The 24,762-nt window shown below is 49.1% G+C and overlaps 1 protein-coding gene across 2 annotated transcripts in view; it reads left to right on the forward strand.

Moving 5' to 3' along the window:
- LOC144935188 (fibroblast growth factor receptor 2-like) overlaps nt 1–24,762 on the forward strand; it is an 82,127-nt gene that overhangs the window by 17,316 nt on the left and 40,049 nt on the right. The window contains exons 3-4 of one of the 2 annotated variants that reach the window (XM_078861667.1): nt 13,527–13,799; nt 18,943–19,017. In XM_078861667.1, the coding sequence (XP_078717793.1) occupies nt 13,527–13,799; nt 18,943–19,017 (348 nt within the window). The remainder of the gene's footprint in view (nt 1–13,526; nt 13,800–18,942; nt 19,018–24,762) is intronic. The other variant, XM_078861668.1, reaches the window with a different exon arrangement.

Below are 24,762 nucleotides of genomic sequence, written 5' to 3' on the forward strand. Positions count from 1 at the left end.
TGTCATCTATTAAATGAACATTTCCTACTTATTCAACTGAACAATAAAGTACTGCTCACGACCAACACCAGTGACCTATAATTATTTGAACCGGTCCTGGGCCTTTCCTAGGGCGACTGGGCCTCAAATGAGAACCTGGTGCGGTGTGTAGTAAACATCGCCACTGGGGAGACAAAGGCGGTCGGGCGTGGTGCTGGTGCACCCGGAGAGGGGGGTGGTTAATGGTGGACAGGTCAGCACCGCCATGGGTTAATGTGTCTGTGACACTGTAAAGATTTGTCCGGAGGTGAAATTCCACTTTCTAGTGGGCGCAGACGACATCACCGGATCCATTTCGCCATGCGAACAGTAACTGTCATTTAATCGTAGAAAAGAATCACTCCGAGTTAACGGAAAATCAAAACAATGCGCTGCTCTGTGCGCTCGCACGCAGATACCAAATAGAGAGCAGATCAATATGTTTTTTGGTAGCCGTAGTGTTTTCTTTGGCCTTTTGAGTCAGCTGTAGTCTTGTTTTCGTAACGTTTAACGCTGCTTAAAAGTTACGCGGGATATTTAACCTTGTCACCGGTTTGTCTAAATTGACTCTAGTGAAATTTACGTGGTTTAAAAAAAAAAATTGCAACGCTTTTATTCCCTCGCACTCCCCAACGCGAAAAGGCGAAGAGGCCGAGGAGCGCGTGAACAAAACGAGCGATTGTTTTGCCAGCGGAAAATTACTGCAGCGCTTCAAATTAAAACGGCAACATAAATTGCACATTTGTTTGGCTCGGCTTCTAAACCGCAAGCGGGCCATTGAAACTGGTTACGCAGAGACGGAGATGAAATATTACCCCGAAAGAAATGCAATCGGGAGTGCCCGCTATTATTTCCCCCGCATTGTTCTTTAACCGTGACCACTTCTCCTGTGGGTGGTTTCAGTAAATGAATGCCGAACTGCTCCATAGCAGCAAAGTTCTCAAGGTGAGGAAAGCGAACGTCGTGTTTATATTCTAAGGGCCCGCGACTCGAAGCATGGTGGTGGCTTGCATTGGGAACTGCATATTCGTTGGCGAAATTATCAATGGTGTCCAAATTGCATTTGATCGCTGGTCATTTTAAAAACCGTTTTGAAGTGAATGCCATCCACTCCAAGATCAGCATTTTTACATTTTGGCACGCAGCATACAAGTAGCTATTAAGGAACTAAGAAGGTTAAAGGTCAACAAGGCGTGAGCAGGGATGAGTTCAAGTTTGTGGCGCCTCGCTACATTTGCTTTGCCTATTGCTGGGCTGTGCGCCACCGCCGCTTGGCAGAGGTGGCTGCCTGCGCGTGCGTTGAGCAGTGGGTGCTTCCGGCGTGGGGAGAGACGCGGGCAGAGATGCGGGCAGAGACGTGGAGAAAGCGGGCTGGGATGGGGGGGGGCTATAAAGCTGCCGTATTAGTGGAGTGATGAACGGTGCTTGGGGGGGGGGGGGTGGTAGGTTTCACACGGGGTTCGACCAGCAGGAGATGTGCTTTTGTGGGATTGGATGTGTGCGCTTCGTGTATCGAGTTTTTAATTGAGAATCCACCGTTGTCGTCGTCGCCTCGCAAAGCGATGTATCAATTAAACTCTTAACGTGCGTGTTTATTGAGGCGCGTCCGCCTAAGGTGCCGAAGTCTCCACTCCTTAAGTCGGTGGACCAACATTAAGAGGTCTATATTCTTGATTCTTTCGGTAAAGTCACGTAGAAGGGAAATGATAAAATAATATAAATATAAAACAATAAAAAAAATAAGAGGTCTTTAAACCCTTATTTAAGAATAAAAGGTACTGGGCAGATAATTTACCGGTAAAATAATCCAGCACCGACACTTAACACGCAGTAACCCAATGGCAATTTTAGCTGCTTCAGCGAATTCAGGTTTCATTTCAGAACATCAATATTGTCATCATCGTCGTTGTTGTTGTGCTTGGCAGGCGGATCACTCTCGCCCACGAGGCTGGCTCTTCGAATGTTGTGCCCTCTGTGCCCACGAACCGGCCTAGCGTGTGGCACAGGCTCATTCAATAGAATGCACATGCGGAAAGTTGTTCCATAGCCAGCATCGCTAGTATCGGCCATGAAATCTGTCGCCTAGCATGAGCTTATTTGTAATTATATTATTGCATTCCTAGATACCCAAATGCCATTCTTAAACACGTAGTGTAATGGAAACAGTACCTTTGCCCAAAGAAAAAGGACCACGAATCTTCAACTCGCCCATTCGACGCCCGCACCTCCGATTTTAGCACGGCTGGTTCTATGTACGGTGCAAAATGAGTTCAACGTACATATGGTACCAACATACAAGCGCCACGGTCTCCCTTTCGGGAGCATAGTGCATCGAGCGAAAACTGCCGCGCGTATGGTTACGTTTAAAACGCGCGTTTATTCCCCGAAAAATTACCAAGGGAAAAAAATGTACTCAAGTTTTATCACACACGCTCGGCAGAGCCAGATTGTCGAAAAAAATACGCGGGTCCATGATGCCCTGTTTGGTTGCGTGTGCGAAAAACTGGGGCGCGTCGTCCCCGCCGCCGCCTGGCCGATGACCGTCGACAGCGGCGTGTCACATTCTGGCCTCGGCGGAACGGCGCGTCGGAACCGGCGGTCGGCACGGCCTCGCGGCTCGCGACGCCACCGGGATCGCCGTTCCGGGCAGGGCCGGGACGGAAGGGCAGTCCTGGGTGGACGCTGCCTGCCTCCCCACCCCCCCACTGCAGAGGCCGCCCCGAGATAAGCGTCCGAGGGGTGCCGCCACCGCCCATGGCGGCTCATGGGATACAGGCTTCAGGCTTCCCCCGGGGTGGAGGAGCCCACTTAAAGGAGTACCTTGCGCTGTAATAAAGATTAGTGCTTGTGCGTGTTGTCGACGTCGTCGTAATGCTGTTGCTGCAAGGTTTTGGTGGTTTGGGTGCGTCCTGTTTTGCGTATTGACGGGGACAATAACCACCCTCGTGCAATCTGATAACAGACTGCGCTGTCGTGCGCTGATTCAGCAGAAGTAGTGGGGGAAGACGTAGAGGCAACGATTCGTGGAGTAATTGATGAACTCCGATGGTTAAGCTCAAGAACGCCCGGTCTGCTCTGCGTGTAGCGTCGCAGCCGTGGCGGACGATACACAAGTTGAAAGCAAAACGAAAAGCTGTTGCGTATGTTCGGCGGAATTGTGTGGAATAATCGGTTATGTTTAAAACACGCGTATATTCCCCGAAAAATTACTGAGAAAAAAAAAATTACTGAAGTTTTATCACACGTGCTCGGCAGAGCCAGATTAGATAAAAAGATGTGGGTCCATAACGCCCCGTTTGATTGCGTGTGTGTGAAATAGCAGTAGTGGAGCGGTTAGCGCTACGCTGCGCTACGAACCTGGCGACCCGAGTTTGATTCCCGCTCGCGGCCAACACCAGTGACGATTGTCTGAACCGGTCCTGGGCCTCCCCTAGGTCAACTCGGCCTCAATGGATACCTGGTGCATATTTACGACCCTTTTTCAATACATGACTGGATGACACCCATCCCCCCCACACCATGTTGGCTGTGGAGGTTATTTGTCCGTACTTGAACACAGCGTGGTGAAGGCAGGCCCAGGACCTGTTCAGAAATCGCTTGCCAATATTAATAATTGCATTGATATAGCGGCTTTTCATCAAGGATCTCAAAGTGCTGGACAGGACACGGCAGCAGACATTCAGCATAAAAAATAATATTGAAAAAATATTTAACAAATCATTTGCTAATTGAACTAAAAGTTTAAAAAGCAGAAGCGTATAAATGGGTTTTAAGGCGCATTTTAAAATCGTCCACAGACTCAGAGATCCTGATGTCTCGTGGAAGAGCGTTCCATAGCCTGGGAGCTACACGGGATAAAATCTCGGTCACCCATAGACCGAAACCTCGACCTGGGAATACAGAAATGGTCTGTATCCCCAGATCTTAGCGACCTTGAGAGGACATATCAATTGAGCTCACCTGGGTTCGCAGTGCAGTACGGCTAACAGCTATTGCACCACTGCCTCACGCCCGAAATAAAGGCACCGGCTTCTTTATCAGCCACAGGGTTTAGCCGTTGACTTTTCGGCACTTTTCTCCTGGCATAACCCAACCGCAGCAGTCGGCATCTAGTGCAGACCAAGCTTTGAAGTGGGCTCGATGTTGAACATTAACTCTAAAGCGGGGGGGGGGGGGGGGGGATGGATTTGCCGTGGCTCCAGTTAAGAGTGGCCAGCCGTTACCCACTGGTTCATGGCCCCAATGGCGAAACAACCTTGGCACGGTGTCGCCCCGCAGTGTGTGGGCTGCCGCAGGGTGGCGGCTGCGAGAAGGCAAGGCCCCATTGCGCCACTGTTGTGTAAATGAGTCACGGGAGTAACTGCAGATGTTTCATTTCGCACTGGGGGTGTTTGTTTTTCTGCTCACGCGGTCTGCCGTGGAACGCCCTTTGTGAAGTGTGGTCGTCGTCCTCCAGCAGGTATCCAGAACACCTGCTGGAAAATAGCTGCAGCGTGATGAGCCGTCGTCGTCGTCGTTGTCGCGCCGAGTTCTGCCCCATGAAAGTGTTTTGCCCGGAGGAATGTTTATGGTAAAAGCTTGCTTCGGTGCTGTCTTGCTACTGCGGCCATTTACAAACGGGGGGTGGGGGGGGGCTCATTCACGTACTCCATTTTGTTCTCGAGGTTAAGGGTGGAATGACGACAACCAACAACATCAAGCCTTGCAAATAAATATCCAGAGGACAGTAGTACAATGATTTGAAGGTTATTGTCTTTCGCGCGTTTTCCTTCAGGTGTCGCAGCCAGCCAAATCGCTCCATCTTGAGCTTTATAGCTCATCGGATTCCTCCAGTATAAATACATATTCTGATTCTATTGCCCGCTTTCCAGGTTGGGTGGCACGCTCTCAAAAACGCAAATTCTTCTATTATGGAATGTGGATTTTTCTTTTGCTAATTTAACTTTGAAATTGCTCATCCTTTCAATCGATCCGATCTCGAGCTGTAAGTGGAATGACACGCATATTTTTAAAGTTTCGTGGTATTAGCCCGATTCTTTATGAATGTTTGGACTAATGCAGCGCATGCAGTGCTTGTGAAACCTCGTGCGATATATATACGTTTATACCGGAGAAGGCCGCTATAAAAAACAACAGCATACAACAAGGCTGTTTTTTGAGAATTGGCCAGCAATGTTGACCGGAAATTTTGTATAAAAACTGTTGATGTTATTCGTGGAAATTATGAGTGTTTAATGTTTTATTAGTTCAGAGTGTGTGGGATGATTATGTCCAGGAGAACTCTTAAAGTGCGGTAATCTGGGAGAACGATATCACAGATATCCTACTATCTGTATGATTTTATTGTCCAGGTCATGTGGCTTTTTTGTGAAACTTGTGGATAATAGGAGTTCTCGGGTTCTTTTCCCACCATGGGATGAGCCATCTATGGAACATTCTTAAACCTTTAGCCAATACTAGGATAGAGTGTGCTTTGTCACAAAATGTATTCTTGTTCCGTATAATAATTAAAAAAAAGTAATTTTCTTTACATTCTTTTATATATTGAGTTAGGAATAAAGAAAAAAATCTCACGTTAAACAAAACGTAGAGTCATTGTGAGAGAGCGCTTTAGTGTCACTAAATGGATCTGTTATAAAAAACATCGTATGAATATAAATAAATATCCTTCCAAATATACGCTCAACATTATTGATATCGTCTGTGGTAATGCGTGCAACGTTGAACGTTGGCTTAAACGCCTGCCTTTGTCCCACGGGTCCACAGTGCCAGAGTCCGAGGCCACATGCTGCCCTGTTGCGAGCGCTGGCATGGCATTACGCATGCTCGTATGCCACAACACAGTGGGGCAGTGCAGAGAAACGCTCTACTGCTGCACTCAAGTTGCTTGAAATCGCATGGATTGATGAACCTAGTGCTGAGCATGCTTGACTCTGATGTTATTTCAAGCCCCGTTTCGGGAGTGAGCCATGCTTTCGGCAAGTACCCAACGTTGAAAGTCAGAATTTTGGCAAGAGCACGAGCAAACAGGCCAGTGCAGCAAAATCCATTGCTGTACTTTACTTCTATGTTGCCACATGATTCGTGTCTGCAGTGACTGGCGTGGCGAAGTAATGTCAAACAACTCCCACCACCCGTGCGGCATAAGGGGGTGGGGGCGCGCTCATCCAGCAGTGGATGACAAAAATGCCGCACAAGCAAACGTAGCAACGTGCAAGGTGTGCGTTGTCTTCAACGTCCACTTTTCGGTGGCATTGCCGAACAGCGCCGGGAGTTCAGCATTTGACCCCCGTGCCACACTGGCCCCCCACCGCTGTGAGCCTGCTAATCACGACGAACCCGCGGCCGTGCACCAAGTGCAGTGAAAACCTGCGCGGTGCAATACTCTCTCGAGGTTCACCATGCCCGCCTAAAAATAGAAATAAAATAACATGCGTTCTTTGGTGCGCGATCACGAAGCTGCCCGTTGGTTATTTGTGCCGGTGCCATTGTTATGCAACATCCGCGCAACATCGCTGGCCTTTTTACATGACACCACGATGTTTATCACAGAGCTGTCACTAATGGTTAACTTTGCCCGGTGGTTCTCTCTCTCGCTGCAGTAAATGGGGGAGTGGAACTGGCCCACAGCAGCCGCATATGCATGAAACCGGTCGCCTGCACTCCGCTGCCAATGCCGATTATTCATTTACGTTTTGTAACGTGCCGAACCTTTGGCCATGCTGGTTTTGCATGCTGCGCACGTGGTGTTGTTTCGGCGAGAGATTTTTAAATTCTATTCGATCGAAAGTCTTGGTGCATGGTTCTGCTTTGATGACCATTGTCGTTTTCCAAGTTAGATTAATTTTCAATTTTATCCAGAGCCGTTTGGGATTGAGCTCTAGAAAATGTTTGCACCCCCAACCCATCCCCCAGACATTTGGGGTGACCCTGAAAATATTCCTTGCCCATTATAACAGTAAAAGGCCAAACTTTTATCTTCCCTCATTTATCTGAATTTGTATATTTTAGTCTCCCAGTTGAGTTTCCGTCGAAGGTTGCACGAGACGCCGGGATTGACTGAACCTCAAAGGCAAGTGGGTCTTCTTAACCCTGGGGGTGTGTGCACACCCTTTCTGGGGGGTGGGAGTCATGGCAGATATTTTTTTGAAGGTAAATCATCAAAACCACATTTAAGCGCAGGCATGTAAGTGCAACTACTTTGTTTCATCAAACCCCGTGCATTTATTCACATAAATTACATTTTGACTTAAAACTTTCGTGACTGCGCTAAAGCCACATAGATAGAAAAAATCAAAGTAAATAAAATAACAATAAAAACTGCGACGTTTCGATCACAACACGAGCGATCGTCATCCTGTCGGCGTGACTTTTCCCAAAGAACCAAAGAACGTAACGTTATAAATGATTAACAATTGAGAACCAAAGGGGGGGTGCAAGGCTGCAGTAAAGGTCAAGAACCACTGCTCTCAGGCGTGTGGAGTTGTGGACGCACATCCATGGCTTATGATGTCCTGCTCACGCTGCCGGCGACACAGATATTTCGCTTCGAGCGGAGACAACGGGCGGCTTCCCTGCATGCTTGGCAGTTTGTGTGGTCACGTGACCAGTGGCAATGCCACTTTAGGCGATGATGCACATTGGCAAATTCGTTTTTAAGCGAAGCTAGGCATTGGTCTGCACGTTGGGTTATGTGAAAATCACGAAGGATGCGTGTTTTTTTATTCATTGATAAGTTGATGGATTTTGTTTAACTCGATGAGAAGCTATTGCTTTTCATCGCCTGTTTTGTAAAGGAGACCTGTATGACTTAATTTCACGGAGACAGGAACTCTGAACATTTGGCAATTTAATCGCACGTAAGATTAAGCTGATAATTACGACATTTATTAAGGAATGAGGCTGTGGGTTTCTTTTCTATAACAATGAACTGCTTTATACCTGTATAATTACTACAAAAATAAACATGTGATTCAATAGAAATAAATAACGTGTCCGGGCAAATGAAGAAAAAAAGGTCAACCACGAAGAAAACGTATATCACCAAAATTGTGAAATCTCGCCAAAGAGATGAAGATAGAGGCGGCGGCGGCGGCGGCGTTGGCGGCGAGCAAGCCCGTGGAATGCAGAGGCCGGACCGGTTTTCGGTTCCCCGCCGTTTGCGAGCGCCGATGCTGGATGGAGTTGTGCCCCTGCGGCCATGCGTCTCGCTCTCGCCCGGCGCACGGAGGCGAGTGGGTGCCGGTGTATCCGCACGAGCGCTGCGGGCTGCTGCGGGCTGCTGCGAGCGCGAGGGACGTGTGGATGCGCCTCCTCGCCAAGCGCCCGTCGCGACGGGGGTGATTGATGCGCCAGGGGAGACGAGCTCGCTCACTCGCACGCTCGCTCGCTCCTGCTGGCGGATTTTTGTTGTTGTCAGCGCTGCGCGCGTGAGTGAGCGAGTTGAGTGTGGGTGGGCGGGCGGGCGCGTGTGTGTGTGCGTGTGCAGGCACACTTCCAAAAGTGATGCTGTGCCAGAAAAAAGGGGGCTCGGGAAAGGGGTTTGGAGGTGGCGGCGGGTTGGGGGGGGGCAGCGTATTATGAATGTGGGGAGCGGTGGTGTAGCGGTTAGCGCTACGCTGCGCTACGAACCCGGCAACCTGAGTTCGATTCCCGCTCACGGCCAAGACCAGGTGATGATTACCTGAACCGGTCCTGGGCCTCCCCTAGGTCGACTCGGCCTCAAATGGGTATCCGGTGCGGTGTGTAAACATCACCACTGGGGAGACAAAGGCGGCCCGGCGTGGTGCTGGCCACCCACCCCCTCCGTGTGCCGTGCCGGCCTTCGTAGGTGCAAACTCGCCAACAGCACTTGCCCCAAGAGTGGCCAGCCAAGGCAGCTGCTTGCTTTGTCTTTGCTACGTGTGTATCTGTGCGTGTGTCTTCGTGGAGTGTCTACGCCCCAGATCAATGCAGCAATTGGTTGGTGACCAGAAATCGGTCCATTGGCTCGCTGCGGTTGCGAACTCTCGTTTCATTACCGACAGCTCCCCCCCCCCAGCATTCGAGCCCCAGGATCTCAGCATTACCAGCTCGGCGCTGTGGACTTGCGAGTCGCACGGCCCAGACATAACTCTCTTTGTGTTTTCACTGTGGCAGTGTGCGTGGCTAACTAAACGGTGCCCTTTGTGTCTGTGTGCATTTAAGGTATGCGTGCATTATCTGCGTGTGTAGGTGTAATGCACGCGTGCTAACCGAGCGAGGCGTGGTGTGCGTGAAGGTGCGTGTGCCTGTGCGTGTGGACGTGTAGGAGGGTGCTGTAGTGCCGCAGTTAACGCGCTGCGCTTACGAACCTGGCGCCCCGAGTTCGATTCCCGCTCACGGCCAACACCAGTGACTATTATCTGAACCAGTCCTGGGCCTCCCCTAGGTCGACTCAGCCTCAAATGAGTGCCTGGTGCGGTGTGTAAACATCGCCACTTGGGAGATAAAGGCAGCCGGACGTGGTGTTGGCCACCCACCCCCTCGTGTGCTGTGCCGGCCTTCATACGTGCATGCTTAACAGCACTTGCCCCAACAGTCTGTTACAGGCTATATGGGGGATCTTTGTTTTTTGTGCGTTATGCGAGTGTTCACCTGCGTGTAAAGGTATGTGAGAGTTCTTCTGCAAGTGTGTGTGCGCGCGTCTGCAGGTATGCGAGTGTTCATCTGTGTGTGCGAAGGTATGGGGAGTAGTAGCTCGTCCGTGTGCATGTAAGCGTGAGTGCTGACTCTGTGGCTGTGGTTTGACCTGCCCAAGTAAGCAAGTTGCCCACTCCACCTCTGCACCTTGTTTTCATTGCTTCTGACCACGCTGTGACATTTTTAGACACACTGCAGCAGCCGCAAGATTGGCCTCTGTGTATAATTAGCGTTGTTGGATTGCCGTTGTAAATATTCGCAAGTACCGAGTAACCGCGTTAAGGCACTGTTTATTCAAGTGGATGCGTCTATTGGTTACATAAGAATTAGTGTTCTTTTCACATGAAACATTTTTGTTCACATCAGTTGAATGAAATGTATTCCTTTTCGTTCACTGGTTGTTGTGTGGTAATGTGTTTTAGTTTTATGTTGTACGCAAAAAAACACACTTATAATTAGTTACGTACTTCCATGCATACCGTTCCTACACGGCAAATGTAGAGTTTTTATATATGCATCTTGAGCGAAGATGAAATAGCGATGCGATCAGTTTCAGGCGAACTTGGCGGGGTTGGTATGCGACCGGTGCGCTATATATGTGTATCTTTATATGTTGAACTTCTTTAGCACAGTGTGTAGCCAACCGTGCTAATCGGAGGTGTGAAACATGCCTATCTTGGTACATACAACAATGCAGAGTAATCGTCTCCACAATATATTTTAGACATACGCACAACACCGTACATATAGACACAAATACACTTCAACCAACCAGTAACAACACTCTTAATTCTTACAAAATGTAGATAATCCACGCCAATGAACAAGGTGGATATTCGTGACGGTAGGGGCGGCACGGGCGAGATGATGAGTATTGCCAGCCGGGTGACCCACTATCAATGCATCCAGGGGAAAAAAAGCTTCATAGCTCATCGGTTTCCTCCCAGTATATATCAATATTCAGATTCGGATGCGGAGATAAAATCCACGCGACCGCGGGTAGAGAGACACGCAAACTCCAAATATACAGCAGGCATCTGGGTCGGGATCGAACCCACGACCTCCCGCATACCAGGCGAGGGCGGTTAGCACCTCGCCACCGAGATGGTTAATCCACTGCTGGACGAAGGCCTTCCAAATCCGTCTTCATCTCCCACGCCCCTGCAGTGTCATAATCCACCTGGGAGCTTGCGCGCACGAGGAGCTGACTTAATCGCTTCGTCTCATCAGTGGACGCCCTCTCGGACCGTAATTCTTTAACCGTCGGCCACTATATCCCTTCTTGCAACGCGTTCCGCCAAAGCCCAATTGCCTTTCTTGACGGGACCGATGTGCGATGTGCGATGGGGCACTCGTGTCGCGTGTCCTCTCAGTCTCGAGTGATACACGTGCGCGCACACTCGCACAGAGATTAGTAAACGAGGGAAGATGCACATCTCTGGGTGCAAAGGCCTTTTGATTAGAGAGGCTTTTGAGCAACGTATCTGGGGATTAATCATTAATTCTACTGGCACGGAGATGTTGGGTTGGGTGGTCACAATGCAAGGTGGGATTCTGAATGCCAAAAGATCAGTAGTTGTACCACAATGATTGATTACTTTAGGAGCACCGTCCTGACACGCAAACACGGGGAAGGGTTTTAAAATCATCTTCAACCTCCCCTCTGCCCATTCTGCACGGTAGCCTCTTTCTTGAGCTTGAAGCCCCCACAAATATATGATTATTCAGAAAAAACGTAGAATAAATAGATGTCAGACTTTTAATGAAGTGCACTTTTTTTCTAATATTATTGTGGGCCCTGCCTTACACTCGATAGCCAATCCCAAGAGCCCGTTGCACGCGTGCTACATGCTCCGTCAAGTGAAGTGGTTTTATTCCTTAACCAAAACCACGTGGTCTGAATTCATCACCTGCATTGCCAATTAGATTTTTGCGGTTGCTGAAAAAGCCTTTAAAAAAAAGCAAGGCTTACGAAACGAATGAACAATGTTATACATTATTTGACATTTTACATCACGTGGTAATTCTCGTGCAAGGTGCACCGAGGTTGTCAAGCTCCGTTTGGTCCTCCTCTGGGCCGAAGTCGCAGCACTTCCTTGAGTCATTTCTGTCACGCAGCCTCTTTCTCCGCGCAGGGCTGGTACCGACAGGCTGGTTACTGGCTCCTAGCGTGTGAAGGTTTATAAACGCATGTTGGGTTTTTGTTATTTATTGCTGCAACCTTGTACTGTATGTGAAGAGGTGGAGCAGCGGCATACATGTCAGTTGCAGTGCACTGAATCCAGACGTCCGAGTGTTGATCCCGGTCACAACTAACACGAGCGATCACTAAACCGTTTGGAGGTCTCCTTCTTCCCGTCGCCAAACCACCGGCCACCGTGATGGAAGTCATCTCTCTCGTGCCTCGTGACTCACACGGCGCGGATGAGCAATGGGATTGACAAAAAAAAAGGACTGAAAGATTTTTCGATTTAAAGCTTTCGTGATTGCAGGGATTCATCTTCTTGGTTATTTCAGTAAAGTCACATAGAATGGAAATAATAAAATAATGAAACATAATAAAATACAATTCTCACGACGTTTCGGCCACAACGCAAGCAGCCGTCCTCAGGTGAAGAACAGGTCTGTCGGAAAGACAGCGTCTGAAAGAATGACACGAGGAGAGTGAGCAGATGTTAAACACCTGCACGTTCACGCGTTCGCACAAACACGGATGCACCACGTGACCACCGATGGTTCTCTAGGTAAGCCCGGTGGGAGTAACGCGGTGGAGGGCGGGCTGCTCCAGACAATGCGTGTGTGTGTGTGAGAGAGAGATACTCGCCCGCACTGAGCAGCAGGGGCCCAGCAGCTCCGATAATATCTGGAGACTCCACATCCAAGCAAACACCAGAGCTGCTGACAGATGGAGAAGGCGGGGGGGGGGTGGACGGGTGGGGCATCTCACAAAAGCAACTTTTTAAAAAATATATTCGGCTAAGCAGGCATTCGACTGCATTTCACTTTAACAGGTTGTGATTGTTACCGTTTATTGCAACAATTATTACGTGCGTGTGATCTTGTCCTCGCGTTTCGGATTTTTTTTTAAGATGCACTTTTTTTCAATCGCGGACGATCCCAACACATTACATTCCCCACCCAACCCCCCCCACACTTTCCTCCCGCTTAGTCAAATCTGTAATGAATCACGAGAAACCCCGTCACAACAGAAGAGCACTTAGTGTTATATTTTGGTTAGCTTTTGCCGGGTTTATGTGCAGCATTGATTGATTGATTAGTATATACATTCCCTTCGGTATTAGGTTTTTAATTGCCTCATTTGAAGTGTGTGTGTGGGGGGGGGAAGGAGAAATTGTGATATCATTCTCTCTCTCTGCTCATCTGTGTGAAAGGTATTGAAGAGTTGTCATGGTTTGAGGGTCATGGTCATGATACGATCTTGTTTGTATTGCTTCACGATTGTTCTGTCAGATTTTTGTGACTGCTTGTTTTGCTCCATTGGCCTAACTCCTAACAGGAACCTACATCTCTTGCTCCTAATTTGCATAGATAATACACGTCGGACATTCTGACATGTACAATTCCAAGCATTATTGTGTTAGTAATAACAATCGATTTATAATGACGCATTTGTGTGCCTTTACAGCACTTAACATGCCTGGTACTTGACAGCCAAGCGAAATTTTCCGGCGACGTCTTTGGAAATATATTTTTTTACGAAACATAGTACCCGCAGGGTCAAGCGTGCGTGTGCGTGCGTGTGCGTGCTCGTGCGTGCGCTGGTGGTTCACGATCGCGTGCGCTGGTGGTTCACGATCGCGTGTGTCCGTGCACCGTTTGTCCCGCAGCCGCACTGCAGAGGCCACCGCTGGCCTCTGCGGAGCTGCTGCTACCAGTGGGCGAGGCCCTGCACCTGCGTTGCCCGGCCGCGCGCTACCGCTTCGATCCCGCCGTCGGGTGGGCCAAGGACGGCGCCGCGTTGGTCGCGTCCAACCGCACGCGCTTCTCGTCGCTCGAGCTGCACATCTCCGAGCTGTCCCTCGACGACTCGGGAGTCTACAGCTGCTCCACGTCCGGCCCGTCGGGCCCCGTGCGGGCCAACTTCACGGTCGTCGTCTCGGGTAGGTGGCGTGTCATCCCCCCCACCTTTATTTTCACGTCGCCATGCGCCAGCGTCGCTCTCGACACCACCCCGCCGGTTACATTGGAAACGGCCACTCCACTCTCTATCCCGAGTCGGTTAGGGCCCTGCCGCGAGTTAGGAACGTAAGGATTCGCACATATCCGCAATTAGATGAAGAGTCACTATTAAAGGTAGCAATTCGACTTGTGTCTCGTCTTTTATTGCTCGTTTGCATTGTCTCTCATTGGTTCTTTCTCTGTTGTAAAGTATTGTTCATTCGCACCGTCGGTGTATCCTAACCTCGGCATAAAATTCCCGTCTAACTTTCTTACGTCATGAATAAGCGATTTTCCAAATGGATGATTCGATGCACGTATCGCGAGCGTCAGAACTGATTTCAATTGACGAGGCGACGCACCTTAACGCACTTACTTCGCGCATGCACGACGCGTGTACACACACACGGGGGGGGGGGAGGTGGGGTGGGTGTGTTCACACGCGAGGCAGGCCTCAGGCTTCTGGCGTAAGGAGGAGCAGGTAGGTGTCAGAGTGTGAGCACGTCCGTGGTCCTGATTGGCCGGCGCAACCTCCGGCCCCAACGGATGACCCCGTCCTCGGCTGCACGTTCAGCGGGTGACGAATAATAACGCGTCTGTCCAGTGTGAACCTTCCTTCACAAAGTCAGCTCCGTTTTAGAAGCTCCTGATCTGTTGTGTACGACAATAGCCCCGTGTGCAACAGGTGCTCGTGAGCTGCACTTTCCTCAACATTCTTAACGAAACGACAGAAGGCATCTTTGAGTGCGTGTGTGTGTGTGTGTGCATGCATTGCAAAGCCATTAAACTTTGACGAATGCTGCATCGCTGTCGCATCTGCAGTTCATTACTCTCATTGGAGATGCAGTGCTTGTGCTTTTCATTGAAAAATAATTTCCGTACTCTGAGGTTTCTCTTTCATTCTTTCAAAGAAACGTAGCCAATATACGACTAGAAATTGGACGTTATTGATAGCATCGTGAATATTTTGTGGCAGTTTATTGGGAGATAAACTATTCGTAATTGTACACGCACACATATAGTTGCGTGTGTGCTTGCATTGTGTATGTAGCTTGCGCTCCCAGATACTCCATGCCACAAGCAGCATCTATTCGGCCAGATAGATGGTACAGAAGGATGTTGGAGCTGATTGGACTCGCCGATGACTGGTACCAGCAGTGTTAAGATCAGCCTCTGTGGAGGAGGTTTGTGAAGGATGCTGCTGGGGAGTTGGAGGCAGTCCCCCTCCAACAGAAACAACAAAGGGCAGAGGAGCGACGCTCACAACAACGAGCGGAGCACCGGGCGGCTAAAACGCAGGGAGTTGCCACAGTGGGGAGCACAGTTTTGGTGCATCTGCTGGACATCTCAGTCGGTCAACCCATGGCACCGGCGTCTGTTCCGTGACCTCTTGCCAGCAGGCCTTCGATACTTCGCGTGGCCTAGAAGTGCACCTAGCATGGCACGAGCGCCGTGGTAATGTCACCGCCGCTTAGTCGTGAACGGTGGTGGTGGGTGTTGTTGCTCCGTGTATGAGTAAAATATGTGTATCTGTGTGTATATTTACTGTATTTTAACTTGCTTCATCGCTATTGTGCCACATGAATCATTCCTAACATTATTAAGCTCATTCATTGACCCTCAATTGGAGATCATAAAACATTAGCCCAACTACACCACTCCACTGTTTGCCAATGCATCCCTTTCAATGCACTTTGTTCATAGGGCCGCACAGTTACATGCATATATATGACGCAACAGATGATTCACATTATTTCTGTAAATTAAATGAGCCGATGTAGCGAGTGCACCTTGAGTTAATATTACCCTTTTACAACAAAAAAATCTCAAGCACAGCACGCGGGGGGGGCGGGTTACTTATTGCAGTGTAAGTTGGTAAATAGCTTTACCTTTTAATAGGACTAAATATATTCACGGCGGGATGCAGGGGGCAGTCCATTGGAGGAGGACGTCTTCCGTGGGGAGAAGCCGTCCACTCTTTAATCTGACTTGAACGCGCGTTGCGTGCTGACAGATGGACAGATTAGGAGCAGATGCCATTTGTGACGGAACGATGGGGCAGATGGCTTCACGATCGAGGGCAGCGGGCGCCAACTGAATGGGTTCGGTTCCTTCTGGGGGTAGCGCCCGCAGAAGAGAGCGGGGACAGCCGGCGGTGGTTACTCGTCACCACTGGAACCATAGCAGCCTCCGTGAAGGGCCACTCGCACTTTGCAGCATCGCGGAATGTTAGAAACCCTGTATGTTTGATCTCTCAATCTCTCTCTGTATGTATGTTGAACTTCTTTTGCACCATACGTAGCCAACCGTGCTACTCGAAGGTGCGGGGGGGGGGGTGAAGGACAACAAACTAAACACAAAAAGCAGTTCTAAAGAAATTAGATTTCAATCTAGATTTAAAAGTGCATAGCTACAGTGGCTTCCTAATAATGCAACGACCACTCTCTTGATCGACTGATTTCGTTGATTTGGCACGGTGAGAGAGTCCACGGAATCATTGCTATTTCTCTCTTGGGTCACGTGCGTGATGGTCGTTGTGTAGAGACGGCTGTGTCTTACCCTTTTTCCCAGATTTTGTGGGTCATTTAAAAAAATAACCAGCACTGTGTTACTACTTCCACTTTGTCGCTTCACTATTGTGAATGGTGGCTTCGTAGGGAGGGGGGGGGGGGCTTTAATGCCAATGTGGCACACTGTGGTGAAAATTCCACGTAGAACTTGCCTTGCGGCCTTGGTAGAACTTGCCTTGCTGCGGCCTTGGTACTCGGACCTGCTGAATCGTGCGAAACATTTATCCCGTAGCAGAACACAGACCACCAGGTTGTCCAGCTGAACAAATACGTTAGTTAATGGCTAGTAATCTCTTTGCAAACAAACACAAGGCGCATGGAATGTTGAAATGAAGCAAGATTCACAGGTTCAGTTGCCATGTCCCAGCACTCGCTTTACATTGCAAGTTCTGTTCATCAGCGAGGTTCTTCATTACTTTGGATGTTGATGAGATCCCTTGGCCAGCGATGATGAATGCCTTAAAATGTCACCGACTCCGCCTTGCAGATTAAAAATAACATTGTAAAAAAAAAAGACACTAAATATGCGTTTTAGCAGCATCAAAACTCGCGCTTGTAAAAGAGCAATCGTAAGAGCGCTGACACACGAGGTATGAGGTGTGAAGATGGATACACGTGTATGATTGGTCCAAAAACAACCGGCGTGGCCTTTATGCGGCACACATGGGCCCCAGTGTTTGCCTTACAGATGCATTCAGCAGGACATTAGAAAATACCACTGCCAACAGCGCAGCTCTTTGCTGTACTAACATTTAAAAATAGCACTCGGCATATGTTTGCCAGATAAACTCCCTTTGACTCTCAATCGTTCCATTGTCCGGAAAAAAATAATATAGCGACCCAGAGTAGGGCGTTGGTTGAGTGGCTTCTGGTGACACCGGCTCTTTGCTGTTGTCACTGGAGACCACCAAGGCCGATGTTGTTGATGCTGCGCATTAGAAAGTCGCCAAAATTCCACCTTATCGTTTCTCCCCGCGCAGAGCCATTAACAATTACTTAAAAACGCAGAGCATACACATTCGAAATGGCTTTTTAATGCGGCTGCAAAAACGGGTAGCTTAGGAAGGAACTGCAGGCTGTGCCTATTTTCCATTGAGCCCTGTTGGTCTAAATGTCAAAATTGCCCTCTATGGGAGAATGGTACGTCGCTTCTTACACAGGTGAAATGTAACTTGTGTAAACAAAATAAACGGGTTCCATTTTTAAATCCTTTATATTAAGTTCACTTGCTTGCTTGCTTGCGCGCTTACGACCGTGCAAATCTTTCGGTCGTTTTTTAACCCACTTCCCGTGATCCAATCGAGCTGACATTTTGCATACAGACTCGTTGTGCGTGACAATTTATTTTCGTGAAAAATGTTTTCCAAAATTTTTCACTTTTTAAAAAAAAAATTCAGATTTTATTTAAAATACCAATGTGATAAAAATGAAACTCTGACTCAAGAAAAACGAAAATGAATAATAAAATAAAACCGATGCCACGCATATAAAGGATTTATAGTGAAAAACTTTGTTTTTACGGGTTAATTTTTTAAGGATTTAAATTTGCCTCGTAAGTTAATGTGGCACACGGGTTGTCCGCCTGCTTCCCTGCCCCCTCGGAGCGTTGCTGGGGAATTCATAGTCGGTGGCGGCTGTGGGTACTTGGGCAAGGAATAATTCACTGGTTCATATTCTTGGTTGTTTCGGTAAAGTCACGTAGATAGAAAGGAAAATAAAAATGTAAAAAAATGTATTAGCATTTATTTTATTTTATTTTTTATTTTCTATCTACGTGACTTTACCGAAAGAACCGAGAATATGAATTTCTGCAGTCATGAAAGTTTTAAGTCAATTTAATTCACTGGTTGTTTGAGGTTGTATTTGTTTTACTTTAATATTGTTTTATCGTTGCCATCTTCGAGAGCTCCATTGTTAGAGCAGGCTAGAGAAGTGCGATTATTCAAATCTGTAAATGAAGGGAAAACCCATCGCAACAGAACGATTAGTGCGGGCCGGACAACACCGGTTTAACAAACACACAAGGACGTGCATTGCTTGTGCAAAAGTTGTCTCGGCCTTCTGCGGACCACCGGCTCCGAAGAACTGCATGCAGGGGCATTTTGTTGGTGTAGACCACCGACTAAAAAGTATTTTTGAGAAAATGTGTCCATTTGTGTTTTTGGTTACATTTTCTCAGTTGGGCTGGCGGTCGAAAACGACTAAATAGCCACAAACATGCAAGTTCTTTGGAGATGGCGGTGGTGGGGATGGTAGTGTGCGTACAGCGGGAGAGGCCAAGGAAAGCTTTTGTCTGTGTGTGTATTGTTACTCCGAGCAGCGTTGATCGTCCGCTTCGTATGCCAGGGTGAGGGAAGCTCGAAGCAAGGCAGCCGTGCGCCCGGCGGTGTCGTAGTGTGGAGCCAGGCGCCTCGCGCCCGCGCTGCCGTGCGAGCGTAGCGCTGCCGTGCGAGCGTAGCGCTGCCGCTACCACCGCTGCTGTGATAGTTCTAACCAACCCCGCCGCTCGTTGCAGAATCCCTTTCCTCGGGTGACGATGAGGGAGGTGACGATGGCTCGGATGAAACGGCCATGGACCCTGATGAAGGGGGTGAGTGTTTCTTTTAATGGAGGGGGTGGGTGGGGGGTCCCGGGGGTGGGGGGGGGGGCGGCTCCTAAAAAAATCGGAAATATAAACACGCGTTTTATCGAACCTAGTCCTTAAAATATGAATGTTCGAAGTGATTTCATTTTAGAATATTAACTTCAGCCCTCCTGTTATTTTATAGAGAAGTCCTTGTGAAGTGGGAGCATGGGTGGAGCTCTGTAGGCATTGGAGCTATACATGCAAAGTATGATTGATGTCCCTTAAAATATATTCGTGATAAATACAATGTAATTGAATAAAAACATGTATTAGTCAAATACGATGCATCCCCTACATTTTGCCGTTCAGACGTTTAGATTCCCGGCACGATAATCGGAAGTATTGTTTACGTCCTAAATGTTGCATTCAACTGTGTTTACCTGACGCTCCGTGTCCGTGTACCACGTGTATTGGTGTGCCCCCTGTGTGCCCTGTGTGTATTTGACGCGAGACGTCATCGCGCACTCTACTTTAACAATCGAATGCGTAACGGTATTTCATGTAACTTTGGCTGAAATGACGTGACGTTATTATTTAAGTGTTATTGTCCGACTTTATATTTTTAGCTTTCTGTTGCCGAACAAACTATTCTTCTTCATTGGAAACTTTAGGCAGTAGTGAACACGCACACATCACAGCTGCTAGACCTCCAACCACCTCATCACCGCCTGACTCTTGATACTTAAAATTGCATTTCAAACGTCATTCTTTACAACAACGTAATTTGTCACGAAATTGACGCGTGCGACATCGTTCGACGCCCTATCATTCATGCATGTTAGGAGATCGGCAGGTCGCTTGTGGTGGGATGAAGTGTGGTTACTCCCAACTCTTCCAAGGCATGAATGGAAGAGGAGGCCAAATACCCTCTAAATTTGCTCGCTAGAGCTCCCTCTAGTGGAGGCCCTTCCGCAAGCAGTGTCGTGAGTGAGCAGTTTCCTTGCTGCACCTTTACCTTGATTAACTTGTACGATTAGGCCCCTCGCTTATATCCGTGCAGGCTGCCTGCGGCTCAATGCACGTCATCACTATAAATAACGCAGAAGGATTTGTAATTGCATCGTTTGCTAATTCACTTCACGCACGCACCTCCCATTAGCAGGGTCGGCTACGTACGGCACGAAAGAAGTTCAACACACCACATACATACACACAAAGACTGTCCAATATAGCTTTAACAGACTGTTGGGGCAAGTGTTGTTAGCGTGCACCTAATGAAGGCCGGCACAGCACACGAGGGGGTGGGTGGCCAGCACCACACCCGGACTGTCTCCCCGGTGACGATGTTTACTACACACCGCACCAGGTACTGATTTGAGGTCGAGTCGACTCGCTACGATCGAACCCCTCGTGCGAGCCAACGTTGATCGCGAGCGCGTGAACCCGCCGACCACTCCGTTCGCTCGCGATTTCTTTCGAGCGTACGCCGCGGTTGGCTTTTTTTTGGCACGTAATTGAACCGTCCTGGTGCCGGAATTCACAGCAGCAGCAGCAGCAGCAGCGCGGTTTGTGCTCGCAAGCGCACGATAACCTAGGAATGCGCATAAAAAGGCCAGCGACGGACGGAGCTCTCGTGCAACTCTAGCGCCCGGTGCGTGCTTCGCATTCAGTGCCAGCCTCTGTTTCATCGCGCAGCGCAATGAGTTATTGCCTCGTCGGACAGACAAATGCTTACCAGATTTCTGCAGTCAGCATTCAGCGCCTGCCGAGCATTCCCTGGCAGCTGCGCGGCATACGTGGCAGACGGCATAATCAAGAGGACCTAATTCTGAGAGAGGCCTTATCTGGCACACGCCCGGCAAGGAGAGGGGACCACAAAGAGAAGAGGAAAATGGACGTTGCACTTTTAGAATTTACTCTTACGTTTGATAAAGTGTATTTTTTTAAATCTTGACTTAAAGCTTTCGTGACTGCAGGAATTCATATTCTTTGGGTCTTTCGGTAAAGTCACGTAGATAGGTTCAAAGAAAATAACAAAAAAATACGAAGTTTCGATCACAACACAACGTCATCAGATTGCTGTTTTCTTTGAACCATCGATGTGACTTTACCGAAAGAACCAAAGAATATGTATTTGTTTGATAAACCCATCGCCATCCAATATCGTACTACAACATGTGGAACGTGATGCTCAAGTCATGAAGTAAATGTGTAAATATTGGTAAACTTGGGAAGCATCTTTCACGTTTTGGAATACAGTTTATTTTTTTTGATTGTAATAGTTTGGCCCTTTGTCAATTCCATGACTTCACGAAGACCTCCCCATGCTGTGTTGGCCATAGGGGGGAGGGTTGACCATACTTCACCATTCTGGTCAGTGTGGTTTGATGACTGTGTTGTTGGGGAAGAGCGGAGGAGGCTGCGCGATTATCACTCGCCACTGGTGTGAGCCATGGCCAGGAGTCGAACTCGGATGTGCGGACCCACACAGGTACCATTGCCATGAGTTTTTCACTCTCGTGCCATTTCAAATTGTCTTAGATCGTCTCTGCATTGCGACAATATCGCAGCATGTTTTGTTGTTTTTTAAATAATGTTCGTTTTTACCAACGATTCATGCCACCACCGGCAGCGGCGGCACCTGCCCATCTCCAGTAATCCACTTCCAACAGACTCGCCATCGCACGCCGCGGTCATTGGGCATTGTTTGGCCATGCTGATCGGTGTGGATTAGCAAAAGAGGGGGATCCAGGACCATTTGTTTTAAAAATATCGCTCGACCGCCGTTGCCAACCGTGGCGATAACAACAACCGCAGGTTCATGGCGCGACGCATCCATCGACTGTATCGGCCACAACCTTTGTACGTAACAACCGTGTACGGCTAGGCTCTATCTTGTGTGCACGAATGTGGATTAATTATGCATCTACCGAGTTCTTTATGCGACCTTTGTCGGAACATATGCCTTTGGTTGTTTTCCCCGAGCCAAAAGAGGATGCTCCGTAGCCCGCGCGCACGTGGTACGCGCACCTGCACGTTGACGCACGCCCACGTTACTGTGCCGTGTTTCTCCTCCTCCCTTGCGCGCCGACAAGTTATTATTATTAGTGTACATTTTTTATTCTCGTAAGTGGCAGCAAGATGAATTGGCGGTTAGAGTCCCCGTGGGCCTGTGCCCCGTGGCCCACCTAATAGAGAGGCTTTTGTGGTGCTGTCGGGCGCGCGAGCGAGAGGGGGGGGCCGTCACCGAGTCGACCCCCCCTCACCACCGCTCGTGGCGTTTCGGTGTGTGCCGAGAGGAGGCGACAGCAGGAATTTGAAGGGGATCAACATCGGGGTGGCGGCGGTGGTGGCGGCAGCGTCTCTGTAAAGGGCGGGCGTTTACCTAGTCTGGCAGAAGTGACTGAAAGCAGCCTTGAGTTTAGTTTGGGCAGATGATCTCAGGTGGGCTTTGGGGTGGGGGGCTGAGTGTTGGGGGTTGGGGGTGGAGGGTGGGGGGTGGTTTCAGGGGCGAAAAGCAGCCAGAGAGTTTGTACACCACGGGGCTGGGACAGAGATTACAACGTCGCAACCGCAAGGTGTGCGAGGGGGAGCGGGTGATGATAAATGATGGGTGTGTGTGTGTGCGTGTGCTGCTTGCCTAGGTCTCTGTGGGTCACGACCGAGAGGGAATGGTCAGGGATTTAAGGCTAAGAGCTTGACGACCCCTTGGGCACTTAAAGATAACCCACTGACCGTCCCGGGGCACGTCACGTGCACACACACACTCGCACTCACGGGACTAAGCGTGCCGCCACCGCGCATGAGATAACTCCCCGACCCTTGCGCTCACATTCTGGGCCGTGAGCCCTGCGGAGTGCTTTGTAGGCGCCGGTGTAGGTGTCCGTACTCCCAGACGGGTGACGTGTGGAACGTCGGTGCAACGGTGAGCGCACTGCACTTTGAACCCTGATGTGCGAGTTCAATTCCTGGCCACGGCGAACATCGGTGGAGTGATTAGCTAAAACTGGTTCCCTGGCCTCTCCTTCACCTTTTCTTCAACCCGCACTGTCCAGCGTGGTGAAGTATGGTCAAACGTTCCCCGTGACCAACACCGCGTGGGGGGTGGCCTTCATCCAGCAGTGGATTGACAAAGGGGCTATTGGCAACATCTGTCAGATTTTGTCGAACAGCGAAGCACTAAGTTAGCCGGTCGTGATGCTATGAAAGTACTGCGTGCGGGAATATGTTTTTTATCTGCTCAGTTACAGCGCTGTTTCCTTTCTATTCGAGTGAAAAAACTGTGAATCTCTACGAATGATGTCAAAGTACACAGTGGCGCTGTGCTCATCCGTGCACGGAAGGAGCTATACAATCTTGGTAACCTGGCTGTCGAATCTTGGGCGTTTACACCGTCGGAAATTTGCATCTGAACCCCCACGGCGGCGGGGACCTTTATGTCTCCGTGCCACAAGGGGGCGAGGCTGCTAATAAATAATGTGGCCCAGTTGGCACTTTGGGGCTTTGGCATGAGTTGACACGAAACATTTCGCCCGCGTGTGATCGCACGCCCTCCGAAGTCATGCGCTGTGATGGAGAGAGACTCGAGTTTGACGAGTGGGCCCCGTGGTGCACGGACACGTGCGAATGTTCCATACACGCCCGAATGTTAACTCTCTAGCGCGCGTTCATTCTTACGGTGAGCTCTCATTCTGTGCCCGGATCCTAAAGGCAAAGTACAGCCACGGGGCCTTATATCTTCACATCCTGAGCCGGGGAATTGGAAATGTCCTGAAGAAGGAATCATATTGTGATTTATGACCAATTCACCCGCAACGTGCCCAATCTCGTAAGCGATGCAGGGTTCAACCTGGACAGTGCGATTTTTAGCGTGCATAACAGGTGTTATAGGGTTGCGAGGCTACCCAGAGATCAGCAGGGGGGGAAGTGCGGTGAAATCCTTCGTTGCGCTGCACTTCTGTGCACATCTAAGTTCTCTGCCCATACAAATCCACACTGACCAGCGCGGCGAAGTATGGTTAGGTAACCTCCACAAGCGGCATGGCGTCTCGCAGCGGATTGACCAAAGGGCCGTCCGTATATGTGAACGTAATTCTTCGCCTCCACGCGTTTGCTCTGCTCGTTCACGTAACTTTTCAAGCTAAACCGCAGTGCTTTGATTGAACCACTCGTAACATTGCAACGCAGGTACAAGTCCGTTCCCCTATAATGCCGCGTGTTGTTCTCATAACGCGAATTGGATCTAACGCGTTGAATCCATTACCGAACACAATTTTTCCAACGTGGACGCGAATTGTATACGACGCGATCGAGCGAACAGCCACGTCGCGCGATGAGGAATGAGCGGTGGTACGGCTGCCTCGGCGTAGCATCACGCAAGGCGGTGGGATGCTGCTGGATGCTCCTCTGTCTTTGTTCAGGCTGCATGTGCATCTCACGTGTTATCGCGGACTGTGCTTTTATCTTGATGTTCATACTTTATTTATTCTAACGCGATTTTTCCATAACACGGTGTTCTTCAGGAACGCAACTACTGCCGCGTTGATAGGAGAACAGACTGTCCACCCTGTACTGTACTGGAAGTTACAGGGAGAATGTCTAAAGAAGTCTGAGGGACTACCAATTACTCTCTTGCGTTTGTGTGCGTTTACTCCTACCGATGGCCTGCGATTTAATATGTAGATTTGCGTTATAGCACTGAAGCTTAATTCACAAAATATAGCAGTGGGCAAGTGAAAATAAACTCATTACTGGAGTTTGATGCAGCTT

Source organism: Lampetra fluviatilis, chromosome 12, assembly GCF_964198595.1.
Source record: "Lampetra fluviatilis chromosome 12, kcLamFluv1.1, whole genome shotgun sequence".
Taxonomy (NCBI): Eukaryota; Metazoa; Chordata; class Hyperoartia; order Petromyzontiformes; family Petromyzontidae; genus Lampetra; species Lampetra fluviatilis.